The 24,140-nt window shown below is 45.0% G+C and overlaps 1 protein-coding gene across 1 annotated transcript in view; it reads right to left on the bottom strand.

Annotated features, from left to right (window-relative positions):
- Positions 1-24,140, bottom strand: part of BCAN (brevican) — a 93,332-nt gene that overhangs the window by 23,245 nt on the left and 45,947 nt on the right. Inside the window, exons 8-9 of the mRNA XM_086947320.1 lie at positions 21,158-21,265; positions 292-450 (exon numbers count right to left, since the gene is read on the bottom strand). Coding sequence (XP_086803446.1) covers positions 292-450; positions 21,158-21,265 — 267 coding nt within the window. The remainder of the gene's footprint in view (positions 1-291; positions 451-21,157; positions 21,266-24,140) is intronic.

The following is a 24,140-nucleotide window of genomic DNA, read 5'->3' as shown; positions in this document are numbered from 1 at the left end:
CAATGATCTAGACTTGCTTGTCATCCATCTGATGGGCCAATTGACACATACATACAGCCTTTGGGATTCAGTTAGTGAGTAAGTCGCCATTCCTTCTGGGGTAGACTGAATTCAAATTCTCTGATGGTCAGCCTGAGGCTGGTGGATGTCTTAGCCTGCCCTCAAACAGCCAACTCCTAAGTATGCCTTTAAAATCACTTTACCAGGAAAGGAAGGTCCTGGATCAGGGCTATCCCTCCATGAGAAGGATGTAAACATACATTCCAGCTCTGCACTCAAGCTGCTCCTTACTGTTGATGAAGTTCTGCTCCTCAGGTGTGTTGATGCTCGCCAGGTGACCTCCAACATCCCGGCAGTTGGTTTCCGCGTCCTCCCAGCTTCTTCGAGTCAGGAAATGCCGGTAGCAGTAGCCCTGGAATTTATCCCAGCCTTGGCCGCACTCTTCCCTACCTACACAAGGGGTTCAATCAGCACAAAGGCAGACATTTTGAAAGTGAAGTGACTAAGACACAGCAAAGAAACAATGTGAGTCAAAAAGTTGCCATTTATATTTTAATATATCAAGGACGGTGGTATTAGCCAATTAAAGGGGCCATTCCGGTGAATGATGTCTCAATGTGCCTCAAAATCCAAGCAGACGTCATCAATAAAGGAACATTCTAGAATGCTTCTTATTGGTCATTGTTTGGGATCCAGGACTAGATGGTCCCTTTCAATAATATTTTCCAACTCACAGCGAGACCCTTTGTGGGTATATCAGTGCTATACGATTACGTCAATCAACAAAATAGAATATGTTTTAATGATATATCTGTGCACTGGAAATCTAGTCACGGAAGTGGTTAATACTTTGTATTGTACTGGGTCAATGAAATCACATATAAATATATTAGCTTTTGAGCCCAAATAAGCACCCACAAAAGAACCACTGCCAGCAATAGACATAAATGATAGTCATATAGATATATATCACCCTTTCCTAAGCTTCTTATAAGAACCCATGTGGGAAATGTACAGCCGTCAACTGTACATATATATTACAAAGTCAGCGATAGCAGGACTATAGCAATGCAGTTATCGTTAAGTAACAATTTACATAGGAAATGCAATTTTAGGGTTCAATAATTGCTCAGATCCACTCCAATCAACCAAGATTTGGGAGACACTTTTACTCCCTTAATTCACTTTGTTTCAAATTTAGTCTAGATTTCTCAACAGTCGCAGTCTGTGCAGGAAAGCATGGTGTGGCGGGTGGTGGGTGGCGGGGGCGATAGTCGACAAATGACAGATTTATTTATTTTATTTTCTGTTTCTCAAGTGGGAGTTACTTGGTGACTCATTTTCATTCCAGTAGATGATGAAGACTTTCCAAAAGAATGCAAAAACTGCTGGACGGACTTACAGCACACATGGGATGAAAACAGTAATTTAATTAGAGTAGGTTCGCGTTTTGGTTTATTATAAATATGTTCCGTATGTTTTTTAAAGATGATGTATGTCAAAGATGTGACAGCTAGACACAAAGGTTTAGTTTTAAGTATGGTCCAACAATTGTGATCCCACACTTGTTCAAAGGTCTAAGGGTCTGTAATGGAAAATAAAATATTAAAATATGATAGATCCATATGATTTGTCCTCCATCAGCCACTGCAGAAAATTGGACTTCATAAGAGGCTGCAAGACTCAACATTTTGATTCACTGAGGGCGACAAGAAAATGTGTTGGTGCTGCCATTACTAGAGGAAAAGGAGAGACAGTGAACCGTGTATTCTGCAGACCCAGAAAGTTGGGGTCCCTGGTGAAGAGCTGGGGGGGGACCAATAGGACAATTTCTGCTCTTACAATTAAATACAGATATTTTCAATTGGGTCTGGAAGCACTTAGAGACTACGGATGCCACTAGGAAGTCATATTGAAATGACAGTCACCCACCCCCAAGAGATGGTGCTGATACAATAATAGGAAATTCTTGTGAACCTGGAAATATGAACAAAGGGACGGGAAAAACGTATGGAAACTGTTCAGGGGAATGGCCCAGCTCTTGTGAGAACTTTTAGAGCACCCGATCTGAGTAATAGCAAATCGACCACATTTAATTTTGAGGCCTATGAATTAAAGAAACAGAATGCCCCAGTGCCACAATGTACACTACAGGCTGGGTCATTCGACTCTGGAAGAGAATTCTGTGCATAACTAAAGATTCTGCAAAGTGGCAGTGAGGAAGTAGTGTGTATCTTCAATCATGTACCGCTCCCAGAATTTACTACCAATGCCCAAAGTCTGTGTCACGTGACTGCATACAGAAGGTTTCAGAGTTCTGCGCATTGGGCTAAAGGCGCGTCCGAAGGCCACAGCCTATGCCCTGGACCCAAAGTGCACAAGTGAAGGCTGGGCACAGCAGGCTCTGCCGGAAATGGGTTGGGAACAGGAAATGGCTGAATGTACCCAGAGCCTTATCTACATGGTTGAAAGTTGCACCCAATGGTTACGCGATAATGAGGCCTATTTGCTGAGTGCAGGGCACGACTGAAGGCCATTCTCAAAAGCCACTGTCAACCACTTACAAAGGCCATGTGCAGGGCTTCTGACTCATGGGTACTGTCTGTAGTAAGCATGGGCGAATTTTGCGAATCTCGCGTTCGGGAATTTTGCGGATTTGCGAACTCGCAATCCGCAAAATCCGCGAATTCTCGCAAATTTGTGGATTTTTTTTTGTGTTCGCGCGGGTTTCTGCCAGTTCGCGAGGGTTTTGTACAATTTCGCAAACGCGAACTTACCTGTCGGGTCGCAAGTTTTGCGAACTTGTTGTTTCTACGTGTCCAGCCTGTTTGGGACACTCTTCTTCATCACTGCCACTCTCTGTCACCACTGCCACTCTCTGACTACTCATGCCACCCTCTGGCCCACCCATGCCACCCTCTGTTTCATCACCGCACCCTCTGGTTGTCCAGTGTACATTATTTTCGGCAAAGCAAAGCACACCTTCCCTGCCTCAAGTGACCTGAATTAATTTGGGGCTGATTAATGTGTCACAGAATATTTTTTTAGCTGGCACCTGCTTCCTTAGTGCTTCCTGATTAGTGATCTTTTGCACTTGCTAAGTGCTTTCATTGTTGCAAAATTAGTTACAACACCTGCCCTGCCCCAACTGACAATAATGAATTAGGGGCTGATTAATGTGTCACTGGATTTGAACTTCCAGCCTGGCTCCTGCTGGTCTGCCTTAGCTGTAATTCAGGACCTTTGTGTAACTATTCTGAGGGTCAGAGCAGGGTCACATAATAGTTGCAAGTAGGCAACTGAACTCTGGAGGGGCCCCTCAGGAAGCACTACAGGAAATGGCTACTAATGATGAGCTTGAACTTTTGAACCTGGTAAGTAGTTTCAGTTTTGCTAAGATCGCATTTCTGCAATTTAGCGCTTATTCGCGGGGCGCGAAGTTGAACTGGGAAGCCGCGAACTCACGCGAACAGTGCGAGCAAGCCATAAAATCCGCTGCTTGCGGATTTGCGGATTTTGCGGGAAATTCGCGAATCTCGCGGATTGCGAATTTACCGAAAATCCGCAAAATCCGCGAGCGTAACGGATTTTCCGCCCATGGATTTTGTGTAAATGACAAAATTGGAGAGTATTTTGCTGACACAAGTTTTTGCATGATTTTTGTCGGTGGCAGACTGGTTCGAGCAGAAAATGACCCGTGCGAAATATTTCATTCTCAAACCAGTCTCCTGACTTTTTAACTCGAGGTTCATGCTCATATTTAATTTTCAAATGAGATACTGGCAATTGAATTTGGATACATTTCACAAAATTCCACGGAATTGAGGTGACTCAATGATATGTGGGTGCAGGCCATGTTGAAATGCCATGCCATGATGCATCCAAATTCCACGTTATATGACCTTAGTCCACACACGGGGTTACAGGGCTCAATGAATAACAAGCACAACTGCATGCTGCAAAGGCCAAAGGTTATTGGCAACTGATTTTGTGGGCACAATTACTGCGTGAAGACTGTGGCACACTGCCACGCCCTTTACCCAGAACCTGATGCAAACAGCTGGGTGCGGGGCATGGTAGGAGACAATGTCTTTTGCATTCCCACTGACCATGGCCAAACATCCTAATCAATGGGTTCTTGAAGGCAATGACTGGGCACCAATCATGGTCGAAGTCCATGTCATGCACCTTGATTCTGTTGCTCAGGTCTAAAGGCCACACACACGAGTGCCATGGACAGGTTGGTTGGGCGCAGAGCATGGCTCAGGGCCAATCCATGCACCCAAAGGATGCTGGACAATGCCGAGGGAATGCAATATGGATTCTAGGGGCAGCATAGCTGGGATCAGGGCATGGACTGTGAACTGTGCCCACAGTGGATTCCTAATGGCCGCAAATGGCGCCGGTGGGTTCATTAATAATAGAAGCTGGGCTTGGAGCAATTAGTTGAAATGGAATAACTAAAATATTCTCAGTTTAGGAAAAGAAATCTATACTAATATAATAAAGCGAGAGCCCAAACCTTTGAGGCGGGTAATCTCAGGAACCACAGCACCAATCACAACATCCAATACAGAGTTGGAAAGGGCAGTTGCAGCAGAAGGACATAGGCTATGCAGACGCCCACCATATACATTTAAAAGGTAAAAGAACCGTGCCAGCAAAGTAGTCCCTTGTGGGCGTGTCTGCGTTGTGCTGTGGGCGTGAGAAACGCTGGGGGCATGTGGTACGTTCCGCCCTTCATGCCATGTCTCATATCGTGTGCTGTGGGCCTGTGCTGGGGGCGTGGGCGTGTGCAGGGCGCAGGATTACGGGAAAAAAAAGCGAGCGTTGTGCCCAATATTTCATTGTTTTTTCTTCCCAGGTTCTCTACATTCCAGCTCCGGGTGTGCTTGCCCCGTGCTCCCAGTGACGTGCACCTGCTTTACTGTATGGAGGTCAGGCATGGAGCTATTCCCAAGGGCCGAAAGGAGCGCAAACAGGGGCCATTGTGCAGGAAATGTAATCTCGCCTTAACTTCCGGTGATGCCTGAAGCACACACTGGAGATTTTCCACTTCTGTTGCGCACAGGCCTCGCGCCACGCACATCCGGACACAAGGCCGGCCTCCACGCAAATAGCAAGAAAGGGACTATCCCTCCCCCGGGAATATGTGATGATATTCCGCAAAACGCAGGACTATTACTCCGCAGAGACATAATTTCTAAACCTTTTACAACGCATATGACTTTACCATGCATGCCATTATAACCCAAATGCATGTGTGGTAAAGTCATATACATTGTAAAAGTACATTATTAAAACATCAAATATATGTTTGTATATATGTGTATATATATATATATATTCAACAGCGCTTGCTCCTGCTGTAACTTCCTGCCGGATTCACAAAGAAGACAAGGCAGACCCAATTTGATGCATTGATTTTATTTTTCAGACACCACCAAAGCCCTCACGACGCATTTCGGCAGATCCCTGCCTTGATCATACACACATTTTTTTAATTTAATTAAAACATTTAGGGCCAGATGTAGGTAGCCCAATACCGGTCGGAAACGGCCGAAAATACCGATTCTCTGCCGTTTCCGACCGGTATTAGGCTATGGAGATGTAGGGCCCTTGAAAACATAAAGAATCGGTAATTTTGCCGATTCGGTAATATTACCGAATCGGTAAAATTACCGATTCTGTATGTTTCCAATGTAGGTAGCACTTTTGACACTGCTACAGGGCTTTCAGGATTCAGTATTTACCATGCAATACAATTGCATGGTAAATAATGAATTCTTGTGTACATGCACATCTTTGCATGTACACATGTGCCATGTGGCACACAGACATGCCCTACGGGCCCTACGGGCATGTCTGTGTGCCACATGGCACACAAGCCAAAAACAGGGGTGCAACAGGGTGTCAAAGTGACACCCTGTCCCCCTTGGCAATTCGGTATTTTTACCGATTCGGTAAATACCGAATCGGTATTTGCTATTGAATCCTATTGGCTTCAAGGCCCATAGGATTCAATAGCAAATACTGATTCGGTATTTATCGAATCGGTAAATACCGAATCTTACCGAATCAGTATTTTTTACTGATTTTTTACCTACATAGGTTTTACCGCTTCTTAAATACCGAATCGGTAAAATTCGGTATTTAAGAATCGGTAAAACCTATTTACCTACATCTAGCCCAAATTCTTTTAAATTGCATTATTTATATTATTTTTATTTATTATTTTATTTTATTACCCTTTACACCCTAAAAACTAATCCCACTCTGCTCCCTTTAAATATCCCTGCACCCCATAATCATAACCCACCCTTACTCCCTAAAATACCCCAACACCCTTAAACACTAATCCATCTTAACCCTATAAATATACCTTGTACCACAAAACCCAAACCTATCCCTAAACCCTAAAAATACCCATGTACCCCAAACCCCAAGCCTTGCCCTGAACCCTATAAATACCCCTGTACCTCAAAACCCAAACCTACCCCTGAACCCTAAAAATACCTCTGTACCCCAAAACCCAAACCTAGCCCTGAACCCTAAAAATACCCCTGTACCCCAAAACCCAAACCTACCCCTGAACCCTAAAATACTCCTGTACCCCAAAACCCAAACCTACCCCTGAACCCTGAAATATCCCTGTACCCCAAAACCCAAACCTAGCCCTGAAGCCTTAAAATACCCCTGTACCCCAAAACCCAAACCTACCTCTGAACCCTAAAAATACCCCTGTACCCCAAAACCCAAACCTAACCCTGAACCTTAAAAATAACCCTGTACGCCAAAACCCAAATGTACCCCTGAAACCTAAAATACCCCTGTACCCCAAAACCCAAACCTAGCCCTGAACCTTAAAAATACCCCTGTACCCCAAAACCCAAACCTAGCCCTGAACCCTTAAAATACCCATGTACCCCAAAACCCAAACCTACCCCTGAACCCTAAAAATACCCCTATACGCCAAAACCCAAACCTAGCCCTGAACCCTAAAAATACCCCTGTACCCCAAAACCCATACCTATCCCTAAACCCTAAAACTACCCCTGTACCCCATAACCCAAAACGATATCTGAACCCTTAAAATACCCAAACACCCCAAAACATATACCTCAGTACCCCAAAACATATACCCCTATACACATACTTACCTTTTCCAAACATAAAAAAACATGCTTTTACCATTACTGCATTTACAACTAATTTTGTTGTAAATGTATGCATGGTAAAATGGGGTCCAAGGGATGGTTTAAGACCTGCCCAGGTTTGTTTCCCCAAATACGTATACTCACAGCACAATAGAAACCGGGGGCCTAGTATTATAGTCAAAACAGTAGACTATAGGCAAGGCCTGACTATTAACAAATCAGTCACGGATACGAAATTCCTATAAAGCCTGTAGGAAAAACCACAACCGTTAGCGAGAATCGGAGCAAACAAGTGATTGTTGGTGAGACTCAAAATGTTTGGATTCCCATCAAATGTCATGCGATGATCAATAATCTCATTTGGTTATCCAAAATCATGGGGTGGTACGTCTCTTGATTATTGAGACCACTTCCACGCCCAATTCGTAGATCTGCAATGGGTCAAGCCCACAATCACTGTGCTAACCAAGAGAGAAATGAAATTGTATGGGAACCAGTGCAGTGCAAAAAAGAAGGAAGTGGTGAATAAAATAGAGTAAAGAGACAGAAAAGAGTTGTCTTTATTAGATAGAGTGTCTCTCTCCCTAATTAAAATCAAGAACAGTGCAAAGAGGCAGTATCAAACAAATAATTAACTGCCATGAGGGGCCAACATGTTTCAGCCTATAGGGAAAGGGGACCCGCGGCTTTCTTCAGGGCCTCTGTTCTACAAAATGCTACCGCTAGAGTGAATATAAGAAAGAAAAGTACGCTAGTAAACAGTAAAAAGGATACGGATAAACATATTAGTCTATATTCGTATTCCTCCGTGTCAATGGTGTGTCTCACATCCAGATTGACCGGGGACTAGACCTCACCTCTCCTGGGCCCAGCTCAGGAAGATGGAGGCCCCGCTCTGTCCGTCGTTGCCCCACAGAACAGTCCTGAGTCAGGGTGGAGTTCATTTTTTGTTTGATTCTTGTGGTTTTTTCTACAGGCTTTATAGGAATTTCGTATCCGTGACTGATTTGTTAACAGTCAGGCCTTGCCTATAGTCTACTGTTTTGACTATAATACTAGACCCCCGGTTTCTATTGTGTTGTCAATTACAAGTGACTCAATAATTATTAAATCAATAAGTGTGGTAATACCAAGCAGAGCATTATGACACCAATGGAATTTATGTGCCTTTATCTGGCCTTGCGAGCTTCAAATCAGGAATGGGGAGTAACATAGCAAAATTCATAATACCCCATTGACCTCTGAATGCTTTCCCTAAATCTGCAGAAAATGGGAATATTGGCCAACATGTAATCAGACAGTACTTTATTTTAAGTGGATTTATGTTTCTCTCCATAGATAGAATGCTAAAAGAAATACTTCCTCTGATGGTCACTGCTCTGTCAGGACATTGGAGGAAGTTTTCAGTCGACTGAGCCAACTGGGGCTCCGATGATGCAAAACATACGATCAGCCCGTCTCTACATGAGGCAGGCGGACTAAGGGCCATATTATCAAGAAAGGTTGTTACATTATCGCCACTTTTATCGGAAGGGAACTGCCGCTAAAACGGCGATAATGGGCTTGATAATAGGTCCTTCTGAATTTCCATAGAAGCCCAGGTTCTGGTGTTAACCTGGGCTTGCATGGGAATTCACAAGGGTATATTATCAAGGCCATTATCGCCAGTTTCCTGCTGATAAAAGCGGCGATAATGTATTAACCTCTCTTGATAACATGGCTCTAAGGGTTTTCCAGACAGGGCTCTCCATCATGTTAGCGAAATGTAATGAAAGGAAAAAGAAAGAAAGCAAAATGAAAGAGAGAGATACCGAGAGAAACAAAGAAACAAAAATAACATAAAAAGGAACAAAGAAAGGGAAAGGTTGTCTCAAGAAGACAGTGAAAGAATTTTGCCACCCATATTTCCTGTCACTTAAGGCACATTCACAGCTCCAACTGAGAGGTGTAAGGTAAGGAATCTGCCATCTGGATGAACTGAGTGTGGTTATCGTGCATTAGCTATAGATGTAATCAAGATAAGGTGGCCTTTACTGTCATCCTACAAGGAGATCTTAGGTAAATAAATAGATCAAGGCAAAGATTAATTTTAAAATTAAAGAAATACAAAACCAGAACTGCAAACCATAATGGCTGAACACAAAGACTGCAGGCTCTGAACAGTTGCTCAAATAGATAGATTCAACTTAGACAAGCTACCCAGAAAAAATTACTTTCGCCTAAGGTTTTTTTTGTATATAACTCTTTTTATTGTTTGTAGACAAACACAATGTAAACATTGGCAGATAACATGTGTTCTAAGAGTGTGCAGCATGGGTACAATGTGCTAAAAGACTCAAGATGATGTCTAGATATTGCTTCCCTAGGTTTTAATACACAGGGCCCAGTGATGGGCATACATCATATGACTTACAACTGAGCATGCCTCAGGAAAGCCCAGCTGCAATAGTTGAGCACTTAAATAATGATCTCGCAGTATATGATAACTGAGAGGTTCTGACCTGCTTAAACCTCCCCACAATTCTTGGATCTACGCTGTGAGTGAGTTTCACTCACTGGTCCTCACTCCCTTAAAGCTTATGTAAGATACTTTTAAGGGCTACCCGCCATTGCCCAGCTTTTATAATATTGTCCACTCCTGCACAGCTGGGGTAAGAGGCTCTCTACTGATTACACAAAAAACATGTGCGACCACACATGTACATATGTGCTGGCAGAACAATTGAGACTGCTGTCATACTCAGCCCGGTATCTGAGAACAGGCACCCTGTAGCAAATGGAACATTAAATAAATTGGTTATGGCCTGGCAGGCCTGATAACTTAATTAAGCATCCAAAATGAAGTACCCCTGTTTCTTGTTGACTAGAGTGTGGATCTGTGGTGCTTTACTGTATTCGTACTCTAGGTGAAAGCTACACTATAATAGAGTGCAGTTTTCTTTTGAGTCCGCCCTTAGTGAGATTCAGGCTCTGAACTATTCTGCTAGGCCAAGTTAGTTCCTCTGCTGGCCAGCAGGAAGATCAAAATCTCCCCCAGGTAACTGGCCCATTGAAAGAGATGATCCTTCTCTCATGAGAGAGAGCAGGTGGGAGATAAGTCCGCATAGGCTGGTTAGCTGCCAGTTCACTTATAAGCCGGGCGTGCCTTTCTAACAGGTACCAGGGGCGGCCTTAGGCATGTGCAAGCTGTGCACCTGCACAGGGCCGCCAAACCCCAGGGGCCACCACACCAATATATATCCTTAATATAATAATCCTCTGAGGATGGATACATATTTGCGTGACAGCCCCTGGCAGGGATTTGGCGGTCTCCACTTCCAGCCACTTCCAAACCCCCTGACCCCCCCCCCCACACTCTTCACTGGTCTCCGCGCTCCACGCTGCCCGGACCCCCTCTTCGGGGCCCCCTACCTACGCTCCATGCCCAGGGTCGCCATGAGCCTAGAGCCGCCCCTGCAGGTACAAAAGGAGACCGCCACACCTGTGGGAGCACCTCTCCCATAGGACCCCCTTTTGAGGTTTTAGAGGGAAGAAACCATTTTGCAGTGGCATTTATAGGCAAAAATGGGAGCCAAGAAATGTGATTTTTCACATTGAACAAAAGCCCTTTGCTTTAAAATACTAATTGTGTACAATGTTCAGAAAGGGATGCTTTTGTGGTGTCTGAGATGTTTCCTATTTCAGTAGCATTCGGAGTCACATTTCATACGAATGATCAAAGACATTTGGATTATTTTGTAACCCTTGTTGTTTGGGCCTTGAGTGCCTGCAGCCTGGATCTGACAGCTGGGTGTCTGTGTTGTTTTAGACAAATGATCTTCAGACCCACAAGAGAGAGTACCTGTTGCAATGATTTTTAACTGGGGATGGAAGCACTTTGGACTTGCTGTGAGTTTGTACTGACAGCTAAAAAGTTGTTTACAAGTAAAATGTACTTGTTAGCCCCAACCCTGAAGGAATACCGAAATCATCTAACGATGCCGTCCAAAATCAAAGGCAGAATTTTTTCAGCCTTGGCAAATTTTGTTCTAATTTGTGGAAGTAATACTAGACGACTGGGTTGGCCAGTTGAAGGAATCCTGGGAAGGAGCCACCAACAAAAATCGACGTCACATCCTGGGGTGGTCATCAAAGTGCCTCTTTTCCCAACTGGTGGTTTTGCTGTCAGTATTTCTCGGGAAACATCCTTTACGACGCAACTTTTACCACCCAGTGCCTTTACAATGCAGGTTTTTCAACGCAAGTCATTACAACGAATTGCGCTGGGGGGCGCTGTAGGATAGGTAATAGTTTAATTTACTATCCAACACCTTACCTACTATCCACGGGGACTGGAGTTGGAATAGTAAATTAAACTATTCACTATCCAGAACCCCCCAACGCAAGTCGTTACAACGTTGTAAAGGCATGCGTGGTAAAAGCACGCGTTGTAACAACGTACATCCGTATTTCTCTCTTCCTTAAGGACTTCTGCTATCTTATCAGCCTGACTGATTGTTGCTCCATATCAAAGACTAAGGTCCTACACCTAAATTAAAAGGAAATGTACTTCAATGCAAGTACATGTATGTTTGGAGTGCACTTCTGACTTTTTGGAATTTACAAAGGATCACAGGTACACTTCAAAGTATTGTCATAAACACGGTTTTCCTATGGTGGTACTGGACATTTCTAGTGAACTCATGTTTCTCCCATGCAAACACATTTTTGCATATGTAAATAGAGCAAATGAACCACTCTAGTTAAACTTTTTGATTAATTTTGTTAACTGAGTTATTAATAATGATGGCAATAGTTCTTTTAATCTTTTTGTGTACTAATTCAGAGTTTGGGCATTGCTGTGCAATTTCACTAACAGATGTGAGATTCTTTGGTTGGCTTGTCTGAGCACCAAACCGCTTACCCACATGAGCACAAGCCAGTGTGAGAGGTGATTGATGTCTGTAAGTTTTCTTAACCTTCTTAAAAGGTACCAGTTCCACGTTGGGGCTCGAGAAATCTACAGGGTGTGACCCTAATAATTTTGGAGAACACAACAATACCTTAGTTAATGTTGTAAATTAAAATAAACAAAATATAAACAATGTTGCAAGTTAAACACTCGTAGTAAATTGAAAGAATTGAATAAAGATTTGTAGTTTACTTTAGGAGAGCCGCTAGGGATTCAATGGATCACCAGTATTCATGCCTTGCCACTCCTTCCGGTCATCCACATTTGTGTACTTTACTGTTGTAAGAAATTAATATTATTATCCTATTCCAGTAACTTGCTGTAAGTGGTTTCCAAGCCTTAGAGCTGCCTGTGTTTCACATCAGCTTTAATAAGATCTTCAGTTGTTTGACTCAGAACAAGAGGTCCATAAAGCAGTTTGAAGCACAGTCTTGAAGCCCACGGAAATTGAAATTAGATTACCTTTCCGCATGCCCTGCAGTCCTTCTTCCATGCAGCTCAACTCTGCTTGCTTTTTTGTATCAGCTCATGTTCTTTCTGGACTTCAGCCAAATGCCTCACCTCTGATCTTGCCATCATCATGTGGACCTCCTGTACTGTCCCAAATGACGACCTATTTAGAGTCATAGGCATTCGATTCTTCCTACGACTATTTATGGCAGATCAGCAGATGACCTTAGGCAAAAATAGGATCATTAGCGGCAAGTCAATTCTGTAGATGTCAAAGCGCGACCCAAGTACGGGCTGATCGATGGCTGCAAGCAGGAGGCTGGCAGCGGCGTCGATGCTGAACCAGCAAAGGAAGGATCGCTGCTGCAAGAGGACATTCATTTAAATTTGGGTCCACTACAGTGGACAATTTGAAATGCAAAGCATGCATAACAACAGTTTCTGTAATGAACTATCAGGATCAGCCGTACCTGCTCCCTCTATATTACTTTGCTGTCATGTTGCAAAGAACAAAGGGGCATATTACCAACAAGTAGTGATATTTATCGCTAAATAGGCTTAGGGACGATTTTTTAATCGCTGCCTATCGCTGGATATGTTAGCGGAGAAAACATGCTATTAGCAACGTTTTTCTCCATTGTGCTAAAATATCCAGCGATAGCGGCGAAATGCGTGAATATCGCTGAGAATACAGCGATATTTACGCATTAGCGACAAAATGCTCTTAGCCATGTTATCCACCCACCATTGGATAACATGGCTAAGAACTGGTCTGGGCAGGTGTTAGTATTTGGAGATATTCGCGCTTAGCGTGAATATTTCCATCGCTATGCCTGCCTTGCTAATAGGCGATAGCGACGTTAGCGACTGCTTTCAGTCGCTAACTGGTTGGGTACGCCCACTTTGCATGTCATTAGCGATAAACATAGCTGACATGCAAAGCGGGCCCCAAATCGCTCGCTATCGCCTAAAAGCTGTCGCTAACATCAGTTAGCAACAGTTTGCTAATAGGGCAATAGAATTATCGCCGATTTAGCGGCCGAAAACGGCCGCTAAATCGGCGATAATTGCCTATCGCCCCCCTTGGTAATATGCCCCAAAGTCTCCAACACGCAGGTGAGTAAAGACCCAAGGATCTTTTTCAGCTCTTGTCACATGTCCTTGCAGACCATTTCCCCTCCAGTCACCTGCCATGGTATCATCCATGGAACACTGCGGTAAACGTATCCATGTCACAATCACTTCTTCCTCCGTCTTCCTCAGAAGTTCTTGCCCCCTCAATTCTTAAGTAAAAGAAAAGGAGGGTGTTCTTCCTCTTATTAGGAAAGCCTATTCCAACTATGGCGACTAAGTACATTTTGAATCTGCGTAACCACATTTTCTGCTGCACGAGTAAAGCACTCTTGGTGGGGTAGCTCTGTGCCTAATGACACTGTCATGATTTGTATACATGTCACGGTAAGCTTAGGATTTAAATAAGAGTCCGCACATTGTGATAAATTAGAATTGAGTTAAAATTGGGATTGCTCTTAAGGCATTTAGTGGATTTTCTTTTTTTTGTTTTTTTAAATCTTTTTATTAGTTTTAGAAAAACAAAGAATAAAAAGGGCGTATCAAGTACAGTTAAATCAAGCAATGGTAAAATCAGGATATTAGCGGGACATCAATCCGGACACCAAGACCCAACGCTTAAAGTTAATCAAAATACGGGAACAAATGACATTTACGACATACATTCAGCGTGTAGCACTTAGGGTCCACCCACCCAGTGAATCAGGATATCTAAGCTTGTATAGCCCCCTCGATATTGAAGCCGCTTGCAGGATAAATTATGGACATCAAAATACACCATAAATAAATCAGAATATTAAAGCTTGTACTGCCACCCGGTACTGCAATATGAACAGGATAAATGACGGATATCCGTACTTGGAAGACCAAGAAAAGGAAAAGAAACAAAAAAAAAGAAATAAAAACCGCGGCATGCGCAACTCCCCACCCCCCACCCTGCACCCCTGCATAAAGCTTACGCTCAACCCCAACTAGCAGTGTGCCTGTCGCCCCATCTAAACTACATTAACAAAATAGTAAATGGAGGAGGACCTTCGTACAGGCTCCCGGCCTCTCCCCCCGCCACATTTGAGCCTCCCCTTTATTTACAGATTAACTAAATATTAATCAAAACAGACTAAGAGTCGGGGAATCAATTTTCGCCAAGATCACCCTCATTACCAATATTTTGCAAGTGAGTCCCACACATCCACCAATCCAATAAATGTCTCTCAACAGTCAGTTGTTCTCAGCCTTGGCCAGTTCGATCAGGAACACGAATATTACCCAGCCGGCCTGCCGCCATCTCAAGAGAAAGGAAGGACCAAAGGTAGTCATCTAGCTGCACACGAAAGCAAGCCAGGAACAACTGGGCACTTTCGATCACACTGTCTCTGAGTTCCGCCTGACCCGACAAGAACCCCCGGCAATATTTCCAGACCAGCTGCTTAGAGTCCGGGAGGAAGGATAGGGCCATGCATTCAGACCACCCTTGAGTCGCAGTTCGATCAATCAGTAGATTAGCACCACACAGATTTACACCCACCAGAGCTGCCATTAAGTGCCAGGTTTCATCTGGGACCTCCGGCGATCGACTAGCTGTAGTGTCCAGACACTCCCGAATCTCCGGTTTCCTGGGGTGTACGCCGTTGGTTGGTTTGGTTGTTGTGGGCATCTTGGCTCTCGGTTTGTCGATCGGTGGGGTAACAGTTGTTCTCGTTAGCCCCAGTTCAGATGTTATAGCGACCAATTTATTTTCCAAGGCTCGGGCGCTCTGGTCCAGGGAAGAATATAACTTTCCGATAGCCGCCACTACAGCCCCGATCGTCGGTACAGCCCCGGCCAGCGCTAATTGTTCTACCATATCGTCGGTATTCTTACCAGCCGTGGACAGGATATATCGACCCAAGTGGTGTGTTCGATCTTTCTCTGTCACTTTGGAGGAGCGAGTCTGGTCTGTGATTAGTCCAAACATGGACGCCATTGCGTTCTTTTAGATCGCGGTTTGAGCCTCACGTCTAGCAATATAGACCCCGCATTGCTGTAAAGTCACAGTCCGGATATTAACACATCGAGTCGTTGGGAGATGACAGGGTAGTGTTCAGGATTGCGCCCGTGTCCAACGGGCCGGGTCTCAAATAACGTCCGAATTGTCCACCCTCCGGACTGCGTGAATTGGGGCGATCCAAATATTCCTGCGGTGTTGTTTTATCGCTCCACTTGCGCCACTAATCCATTCGGATGTTCGCCGCTGGAATTGGGCAAAACTCCACCTCCATATCGGGTGGACCGGTCCCTCCCGGACATTTATGGCCGATGGTATTCAACAAGTGGCCGGCTTCTCCCATACTTGAGGCCCCGGCTCAGATGCTGATGTAGGCCGCAAACTTCAAGGCGACGTTTCTCCGTCCTAAAAGCTGGTGGATCGCTCGGTACCACTCGATTAGGCATCGTTACGATTCATCTGTACGAGGGTGTTGCGTAGGCGCAGGATAAATTACAGGATCTTGTGGCAGGATAAGGAGGTCTTCGGAGCCGGGAGCCTAAGTGGCCATCTTGGTCGCCAGCTTGGCTCCTCCCCTAGTGGATTTTCCTAAGGGGTGCCGGAATCGCTGTTTTTTAAATAGTGAACCCTGTATGTTGTTTTAACGTATCTAACCACGAAAGTGCAACAAATGTTAATGAATCAGCTGTTCACATGGATGTGTTTCTATGCAACTCTTTGATTGTGATACCATGACAGTTAACTACATTGGCATATAGCGCTCAAAGATATGTATTTGTTTATACTTGTAGATGTCCCTGACGAAGGGAGGGTTCCTCCCGAAATGCATTGGACTATTGGCAGTAAATCGTGACATGGAATGAACCCCATGCTTCTGAATACTTTTTGGAATACGGAAATAACACATTGAATAAAATGAATCGAATAAAAAGAAAAAAGTATGGTGAAATTGCAAGGAGTAAAGTTTTACAGTGAAGAAGAATGAAACAAATTTGATTCGTTGGATTTAATCCAGCACCTGGCTGTGCAGCTTTTGTGGATCCGAAACTGGTCCACAGTACTTGTACCTAATGACACTGTGCCATGTGTAATACCTTACAGTCTGTGCCCCTGCAAATACACCATGGATAAACAACTCACCTGGAGCTCCACTCAATCGTTATCGGTGAAGTAAGCTTTAGTTGATCCACTTATTGCACCATAAGATGATCCACATCCTATGAATGGACACAATACCACAGGCTGAAAGTCCAGCTTGGCATCAAACCACTACATAAAAAACTGGGTGCAGAGCAGAAGAACCACGTGCACCACCAAGGTGACCAACGCTCTTATGCGGAGAAGCCAGTACATGCTCAGGACTACTCATCCTTGACAAAATAGTGCCCTGCTGCTGTGAAGGAAGATTCCAAAACACAGGTAAGTGAATCTGCTGCAAGGTGAAAATATTATGTGGTACGGCAGGGGTGACTTACCATGTTACATGTAATTTTAGCATAATGCACAAAGATGGACCCCAGGCACTCTCTCAGTATACCTTCTCTCAGTTGGTAGAGTGGCAAAGAGCAGACAGGCTACTTAGAGGAACATGTGTTAAGTATTTCACATCCCCAACATGGACAATAAGTAATTGACATGACTCGAGAAAAATCTGACACCAACTTATAAAAATAGCTCAGATTTGTATATATTTTAGACACCAAAACAAAATCAATATATACAGTATAAATGGAGTTGTCAATTTTAAAACATTAAATAAATCAGTACTTTTCAATGTGAAAACATTAAAGTTGAGGTAAATGGGAAAAACACAAGGTCTTGTGAGTCCCTAAACCATTTCATAACAGCTAGCACAATTTTACCTGGCTCAGGAGAGCGGGGTGCAGAGTTGCACTTTAGCTGTCAAACGGAGCTGTCAACCCGGCTCGCAGCATTGGAATGGTTACCTTAGCAATAAGGTACTTTCGAGGCAAGTCGAGCAAAACCTTTTGGAAACAAAACAAGGAGCTGACTCTGGACCAGGAGTCCCCAGGCAGATCCAATCTATCTGACTTGGGGGACTCGGTGCAGAGGTGCTCTTAACTATACGTGGTGCTGAACTGGATCCGCGGCCAGAGGAGCAGGTAGGCATGCCAAGAGAGGGTGAAAACCGATGCAAAATCTTTGTATGAAGTTACAGGGGTGGTTAGTCATTCGTGCAGGTGATTCTCTTCTTTTGAAGCATTGAGTAAAGCAGGTTGGAGTCGGACTGACCACCAACAAGCTTTGACTCACTGGACCAGGGGAATGTTGTAGAAAGCTGAGCCTGGTTGAGGGTCAGGACTATAGATCCCGGAAGCTTCCTGCCAAAGGACTTTTAGTGGCCACACCAGACTATTGGGGAACAGGGCTTAAGGATTGTGGACTTTGTGGAACTCATTGGAACTGGCCTCTTACCTTGGTCGAGTCAAAATCCAGTGGGGGCAGGGTGGCTGCCACAGGAAACCTCCATTACAAAGCAGTCATTACAAGGACCTACCTTTATAATGCATGACATTACAATGCATGTCACTACAACGCATGTCATTACAATGCATACCATTTCAACGCATTACAATGCTTTATAAGGTAAGTAATGGAGATTTTTTTTAGTATTAGGGTGGGCATGGGTTTTGGGGTACACGGGGATAGTAATTTTTACCCCTACACTATCCAACACTTTCCCTACTGTTGCACTCATTGAAGTGGGAATACTAATTTTACCCCTACACTATCCAAAACTTAGTAATTTGTACCCCTACGCTATCCAACACCCCACAGTTGCACTCACTTTAGTGGGAATAGTAATTTTTACCCCTACACTATCCAACACTTACCCTACTGTTGCACTTACTGTAGTAGGAATAGTAATGTTTATCCCTACACTATCCAACACTTTCCCTACTGTTGCACTCATTGGAGTGGGAATACTAATTTTACCCCTACACTATCCAAAACTTAGTAATTTGTACCCCTACACTATCCAACACCCCACAGTTGCACTCACTGGAGTGGGAATAGTCATTTTTACCCCTACACTATCCAACACTTTCCCTACTGTTGCAGTCACTGGAGTGGGAATAGTAATTTTTACCCCTACACTATCCAACACTTACCCTACTGTTGCACTCACTGTAGTAGGAATAGTAATGTTTATCCCTACACTATCCAAACCCTTACCCTACTGTTTCCCTAAGAGTATTATGCGTTGTAAAGGTTTGTGTTGTAGTGGTTGTTTTAAAAAATGCGTTGTAATGCCATGCATTGTAAAATCATGCGATGTAGTGGTAGTTGTGATGTAAAGACTGCATTGTAAAAGCATGCGTTGTAACATCATATATTCGGCTGCCACAGCTGCAGAGCTTAGTGCCTCTCTTCGCGGAGTCCTACCTTGTCATGGATACTGGGTTCTTCTTGGTATCACATTGAATCTGAGGTTCTGGTGTCTGGGGTGCCTCTTAAATCCTGGATTTAGGGGGTGTTTGTGGGTGTGAGGACTAACAGCCAATAAGCATGTAGTCTTGTGGATAATCCACCCCAGTGGTGATGGCATCCTTTGGGTGTATGTCACTAAAACTGCTCAGAACCTGATTTCTAACCTTAAAACAAGATGGTTAAAACCATCCTCGACTGTACATCTCAGCCGCAACCCCCTAGCAGTGTGATCAGCCTTGTGGAGGTGGGTGTCTCCTGCATAGCTAATTTCCTGCCTGTCCATGAAAAACAGTGCCTTGGGCAGGGGAGGCTTTGCCCTCAAGTGGGGGACAAATTCCTTTGTCCAGTGGCACCAGTGAAGCCTTTGAGGCTCGTCGCCGCAATGGTCTAATCACTAGCCATCCTGTGTAGGGGGAGGTGGCACCTCCTGCTTACTCGGGTCTTTGTCTCTGACCTCTCGGAGTGGCACACACTCCGGGGCATGAGGCCAGACTTCTGTCTTAGTGGCAAACCTTTGAAAAAGCCCGCCAAGGCACGAGAACACTGGCTGTACACAGTCTAAAGTGCCATCTAGGTAAATGCTGGTTAAGCCTCTGTGCTGGGCCTGGTTAGCAGGACCCAGCACATTTTCAAATCAGTTACCACAGCATCTATCAGGAAAAAGTGGGGGGAGGACCATCCAAAAAGGGCACAATACAACAGAGCCACGCAAGAAATTAATAAAGAGCACGACAACACCTCCATCCACTCACACTGCTCCAACAGCCTGCTTTGAAATCCCCCCTTAGCAACACAAGTCACATGAATACATCACGTGCACAGCACACTGACACACACAAACATTCACACGAACATACAGACAGAGCAGGATGGCACAACTCCTTGAGTGGTAAGGGCTGGACTCCAGTTTCAAGTAGCCACAATTGTGCACAAACCTGTCAATAGGTTGTGCAAAGTAAAACACCTTTAATTGCCACTTCAGTCGGGAACATTTGCAGATTCAATAAGAAGGCGACAGCTTTGTCTCTTACTGCTCTAGAGCAGTTAGAAGAGCCCTGTTTATGAGTAATCTGAACCCCTATCTGGATCCAAGCCCAATAGCTTTGTTACAGTTACTCCTGTCCACTGTAGGTCCAAGATTTAGGAGAACTGATCAATATGTCCCTAGAATCTGGTTCGGTGGGCTGGAATATAACGCCGTGTGTCGGAACCCAAAGATGTTTCTGCAAACTGGGGATCCGTATGTCTTGGAAGGGTAGTCTCTAGTGAGCTTGAATAATTCATTGGATAAAGTCTGGATTCTCTGGCGATCTGTGTTCCTCTCTACTCAATCCCTCAGACATCTGAGATGATGGCCATGAGTAAATGCATAATGCAAAATGTACCTACGTACCCTCTATCCCTTATGTACCCAGCACACCGCCCCTTCCTATATTATTGTGTACTTTTGTTGACTTCAAACCTATTGTATACTGTTTTGTTCCTGTAAAGCGCTCTGACACCCTAATGGGTCAAGTTTGTGCTCTATAAACCACAAAAATAAATAAATACAAAATGCAAATTTAATAACATTTGTTATATACAAAAGGTAGGACAATTGTTTGATAGGTCAACAATTGAAGTCTGTATAGCAATGCTTATAGTACAATGGAAGCTCCAAGGTAGGGGATATCTTGACAGGGTTTTGAAATTACTACAGTTCCCACATGCATTCCCATTCCATGATTTGCTTTCTCGTGTTGAAAGCTCTAGTACCTTGCTTCTTCTCACATTAGAAGACGTTTTCTTCAGAAAAAAAGACAGACTTTGGTTTATTTTTTATAAAAACTCCATTCAAAGAGGAAGTCCCACTTGTACCCTATCTCACTGTTGGTGTGCAATTTCTTTAAAAAGAAAATGCCATTCACTGACAATATTTAAATAATGGTATTTTAGAACTCATATTTAAAAAATAAACCAAAGTCTGGCAAGACTTCCTTAGAGTTCTTGGCATGTGGACTCATTCTACACCCTCCAAGCATTTTTCATGTGACTCATGAAAGAAGAAAAATACAATTGAGAACAGCAGTGAATCCCATGCCCCATACTCACTTGCTTCACAGAATGTCCCTTCATGGCCAGGGAGGCAGTGGCAAGTGATGCGCTCTCCCTCCTCGGAGCAGGTCCCTCCATGTTGGCATGGATTGGGTATGCAGTCATCTGAAATATTGGGCAAAAAAGGCTTCAAGTTTGCTCCTGGATTCAGGGTCAAAGGGTGGGTGGCAAACCACTAGTCGGTTTAAAAGTTAGTGGCAGGGATTTACTGAAACCAATGCAAACGTTTTTTCCCCTGGACTTGTTATAATCCAAACCTTTGCTAAGTGGATGTTTAATTATCAACCTAAGAACAACAGATATAACTTCAATGTAAAAATAAATAACCAATTATGCTCCAAAGGGGTTAGTCTCTAAATTGTTGATGGAATTATCAAAAAACCAGAAGCAGAGCTGAGAAAAATTATTACCACCTTTTACCATTGGCAAATTCACCTAGGATGAGATATTGAAATAAAGCGACCACTATAGGAAGCATGGTATTATCTATATTGCCTTGCATTGTTCCAGGGCTATGGTATTTAATGCATACCTAGCTGACATCTTCCTCCTTGTCAAGACAGGCTCAACAATCCTGGAAAGGTAGATACATGGTAGGTTTGTGCAGTTTTTCAGATATCTGTTTTCTGTATGAGAACCGAGTATTGGGGGTTAATCTGTAAGTTTAAGCAGGAGGTGCTGCTGCTTCCCTGCTTGCAGCCAGATAAACCCCATGACACCCGGAGATGCCTCTCATCTTCTCAAACGATAAAATGTTCAATGCAATAGAATAATAATTCGAAATATGAGACAAGGGCAGATGAGGGCAGATTGGAAAGGGGCGACCACTCGGTCCCCCCGAACGTATGGTTGGGGGCCCGGATCCTCCCGGGAAACCATTTTGGGCGGGGGCGTTTAACGGCTGGTATGCCCGAAGCGGCGTAGCCGGGGCACGCCTTTTTCCCGCCCAAGAGGGGTTGTCCTAGACACCTACACCGATGGCCACGCCCAGTAGGCATACCAGCGGAGGGTTCACGCCCGCCCGAAGAGGAATAAAGAGAGCGGGAATCCGAAGAAGCATCCTCTTGTTCCTGTGCTTGGAAGCTGCACCCACTCGTTGCACGTGAGCCCTCGACGGAACAAGGAGCAATTTTGAGAACTTGTAATTCTTGTGTTTCTCTTTCAGCGACTTCGAGGCTAAGGATCCAGGACCGTGTTGATCAACTTGGATCGAATATTCGAGAACAATGCCTGGCAAGAAGGCAGGAAAGAAGTCCGGGACTGACCAGATGCTTCGCATGCTGGTAAGAGATATGGCGAGCATGAAGAAGCAGATAGCTGCGATGAACAATCCGGGTAAACCAAAGAAGGTAATAGGCCCGGCATTGCCGGGAGTTGCCTCCGAGGGTAGGGGGAAACGGGTCAGGAATAGGGCGGCAGGGGGGGTGGTTCCGATCCCCGAGGTACCCCCGGCGAGCCTTGCCATTCCAGTCGAGGCCCCGGTACCAATCCCGGACGCGGGTCAGCCGATTCCGGTTGTGATTACGCCCGCCGACGAGGAGGACATGCCTCCTGAATTGGCCGCCCAGTTGGCCGCATGGCTCGGTAGAAAAACAGGGGGTGCTACGGCACCTGGAGACACGGCCGAAGAGGCCAGGTTACTAATGCAGCAGTTGCGGCAGTCGCGAGATGCCGCAAAGGCGAATCTCCCTCTTGTCCCCCCACAGGTGACCCCGGAAGGATCGGCAGCTGGCGTCGGAAAAACAGCGGGAACGACAACCGAGCCGGGTAAGCAGGCAATGCCAATTGCGGGGGAGGGCTCTTTGCCCTCAAGACGGGAGAGAGTGGTTCAACATATCCCGTTGGCCACGAAAGAATTGATATGGGCTGACAAGTATGTAAATATGTTTTCTCTGCTGACTGACCATCGCGAGATGGAGTATGCTAAGACGCAGAAAGATTTGTGGCTCCCGAGTGTCTGGCGAGCCAAGATGGCGGGATTCAGGGTGGATGAGACAATCACAAATTGGGCCAAGGCCTTTGCGATGTTTACTGCAATTATTGGGGAACGTAAGCCCGAGGTTTTGCCTGAATTGTCTTGCTATCAGGCACGAATAATGGATTTCTATTAAACGTATGAGGGGAATGAATGGATGGGTTACGATATGAAATTCCGTAAGGCCAAAGAGTACGATTCATCTCTGACGTGGGATTGTCTCGACTCGATTTCTTGGCAGAAGCAGCTCCTGCCGGGCGCGACGAAGACGTCCTCGCCAGGCGGGAATGGGTCGGGGTTTTCCCGCCAACAGCCCGCGGTGCCCTTTCGAGCGGGCGCCGGTGGCGACCACCAAGCAAATACTGGTGGGAATGGGGGAAAGAAAGGGGTCTGTTGGAGCTTTAACAGGGGCAATTGCACCAGGCCTCAAGGGACATGTAAGTTCAGACATGCTTGTGCAGGTTGCGGGAATTCCTCGCACCCCGAGAGTTCGTGCAGATCCAAGAATAGTGGGTCGGGTAGAGGAGGGTCCAAACAAGACTGAGGGGGACCACTGTGTACCGCTACCTACCCCTGTTGATATCATGGCAATGATCCCCTGGCTAAACGAATACCCTGATCATGTCTCCGCTGGGGTGTTGAGGAATGGATTCTTATATGGTTTCCACATCCCGGCGGGGGATTTTCGTGGGGAGCCACTTTGTAGAAACCAACTGTCGGCTCAGCATAATCCAGCGGTGGTGGAGAGGAAGATTGCAAAAGAGGTTGCCCTTGGCCGGGTTGCTGGCCCATATAGGCACCCGCCAGTACCTGATTTCATCTGTTCCCCGTTAGGAGTGGTTCCCAAGAAAGACCCGGGGGAATTTAGGCTGATCCACAACTTTTCGGCTCCGAGGGGTCTCTCGGTGAACGATGCGATTGACCCGGGAGTTTGTTCGGTGCAGTACGCATCCTTCGATGATGCCGTCACCATGTTGAATCGCCTGGGGCCCAGAGCGCTGATGG

The sequence above is a fragment of the Lissotriton vulgaris genome, chromosome 12 (genome assembly GCF_964263255.1).
Source record: "Lissotriton vulgaris chromosome 12, aLisVul1.2, whole genome shotgun sequence".
In the NCBI taxonomy this organism is placed as follows: domain Eukaryota; kingdom Metazoa; phylum Chordata; class Amphibia; order Caudata; family Salamandridae; genus Lissotriton; species Lissotriton vulgaris.
Note: the sequence above shows the minus strand (reverse complement) of the source record. Positions and strands in the feature narration are given on the sequence as shown.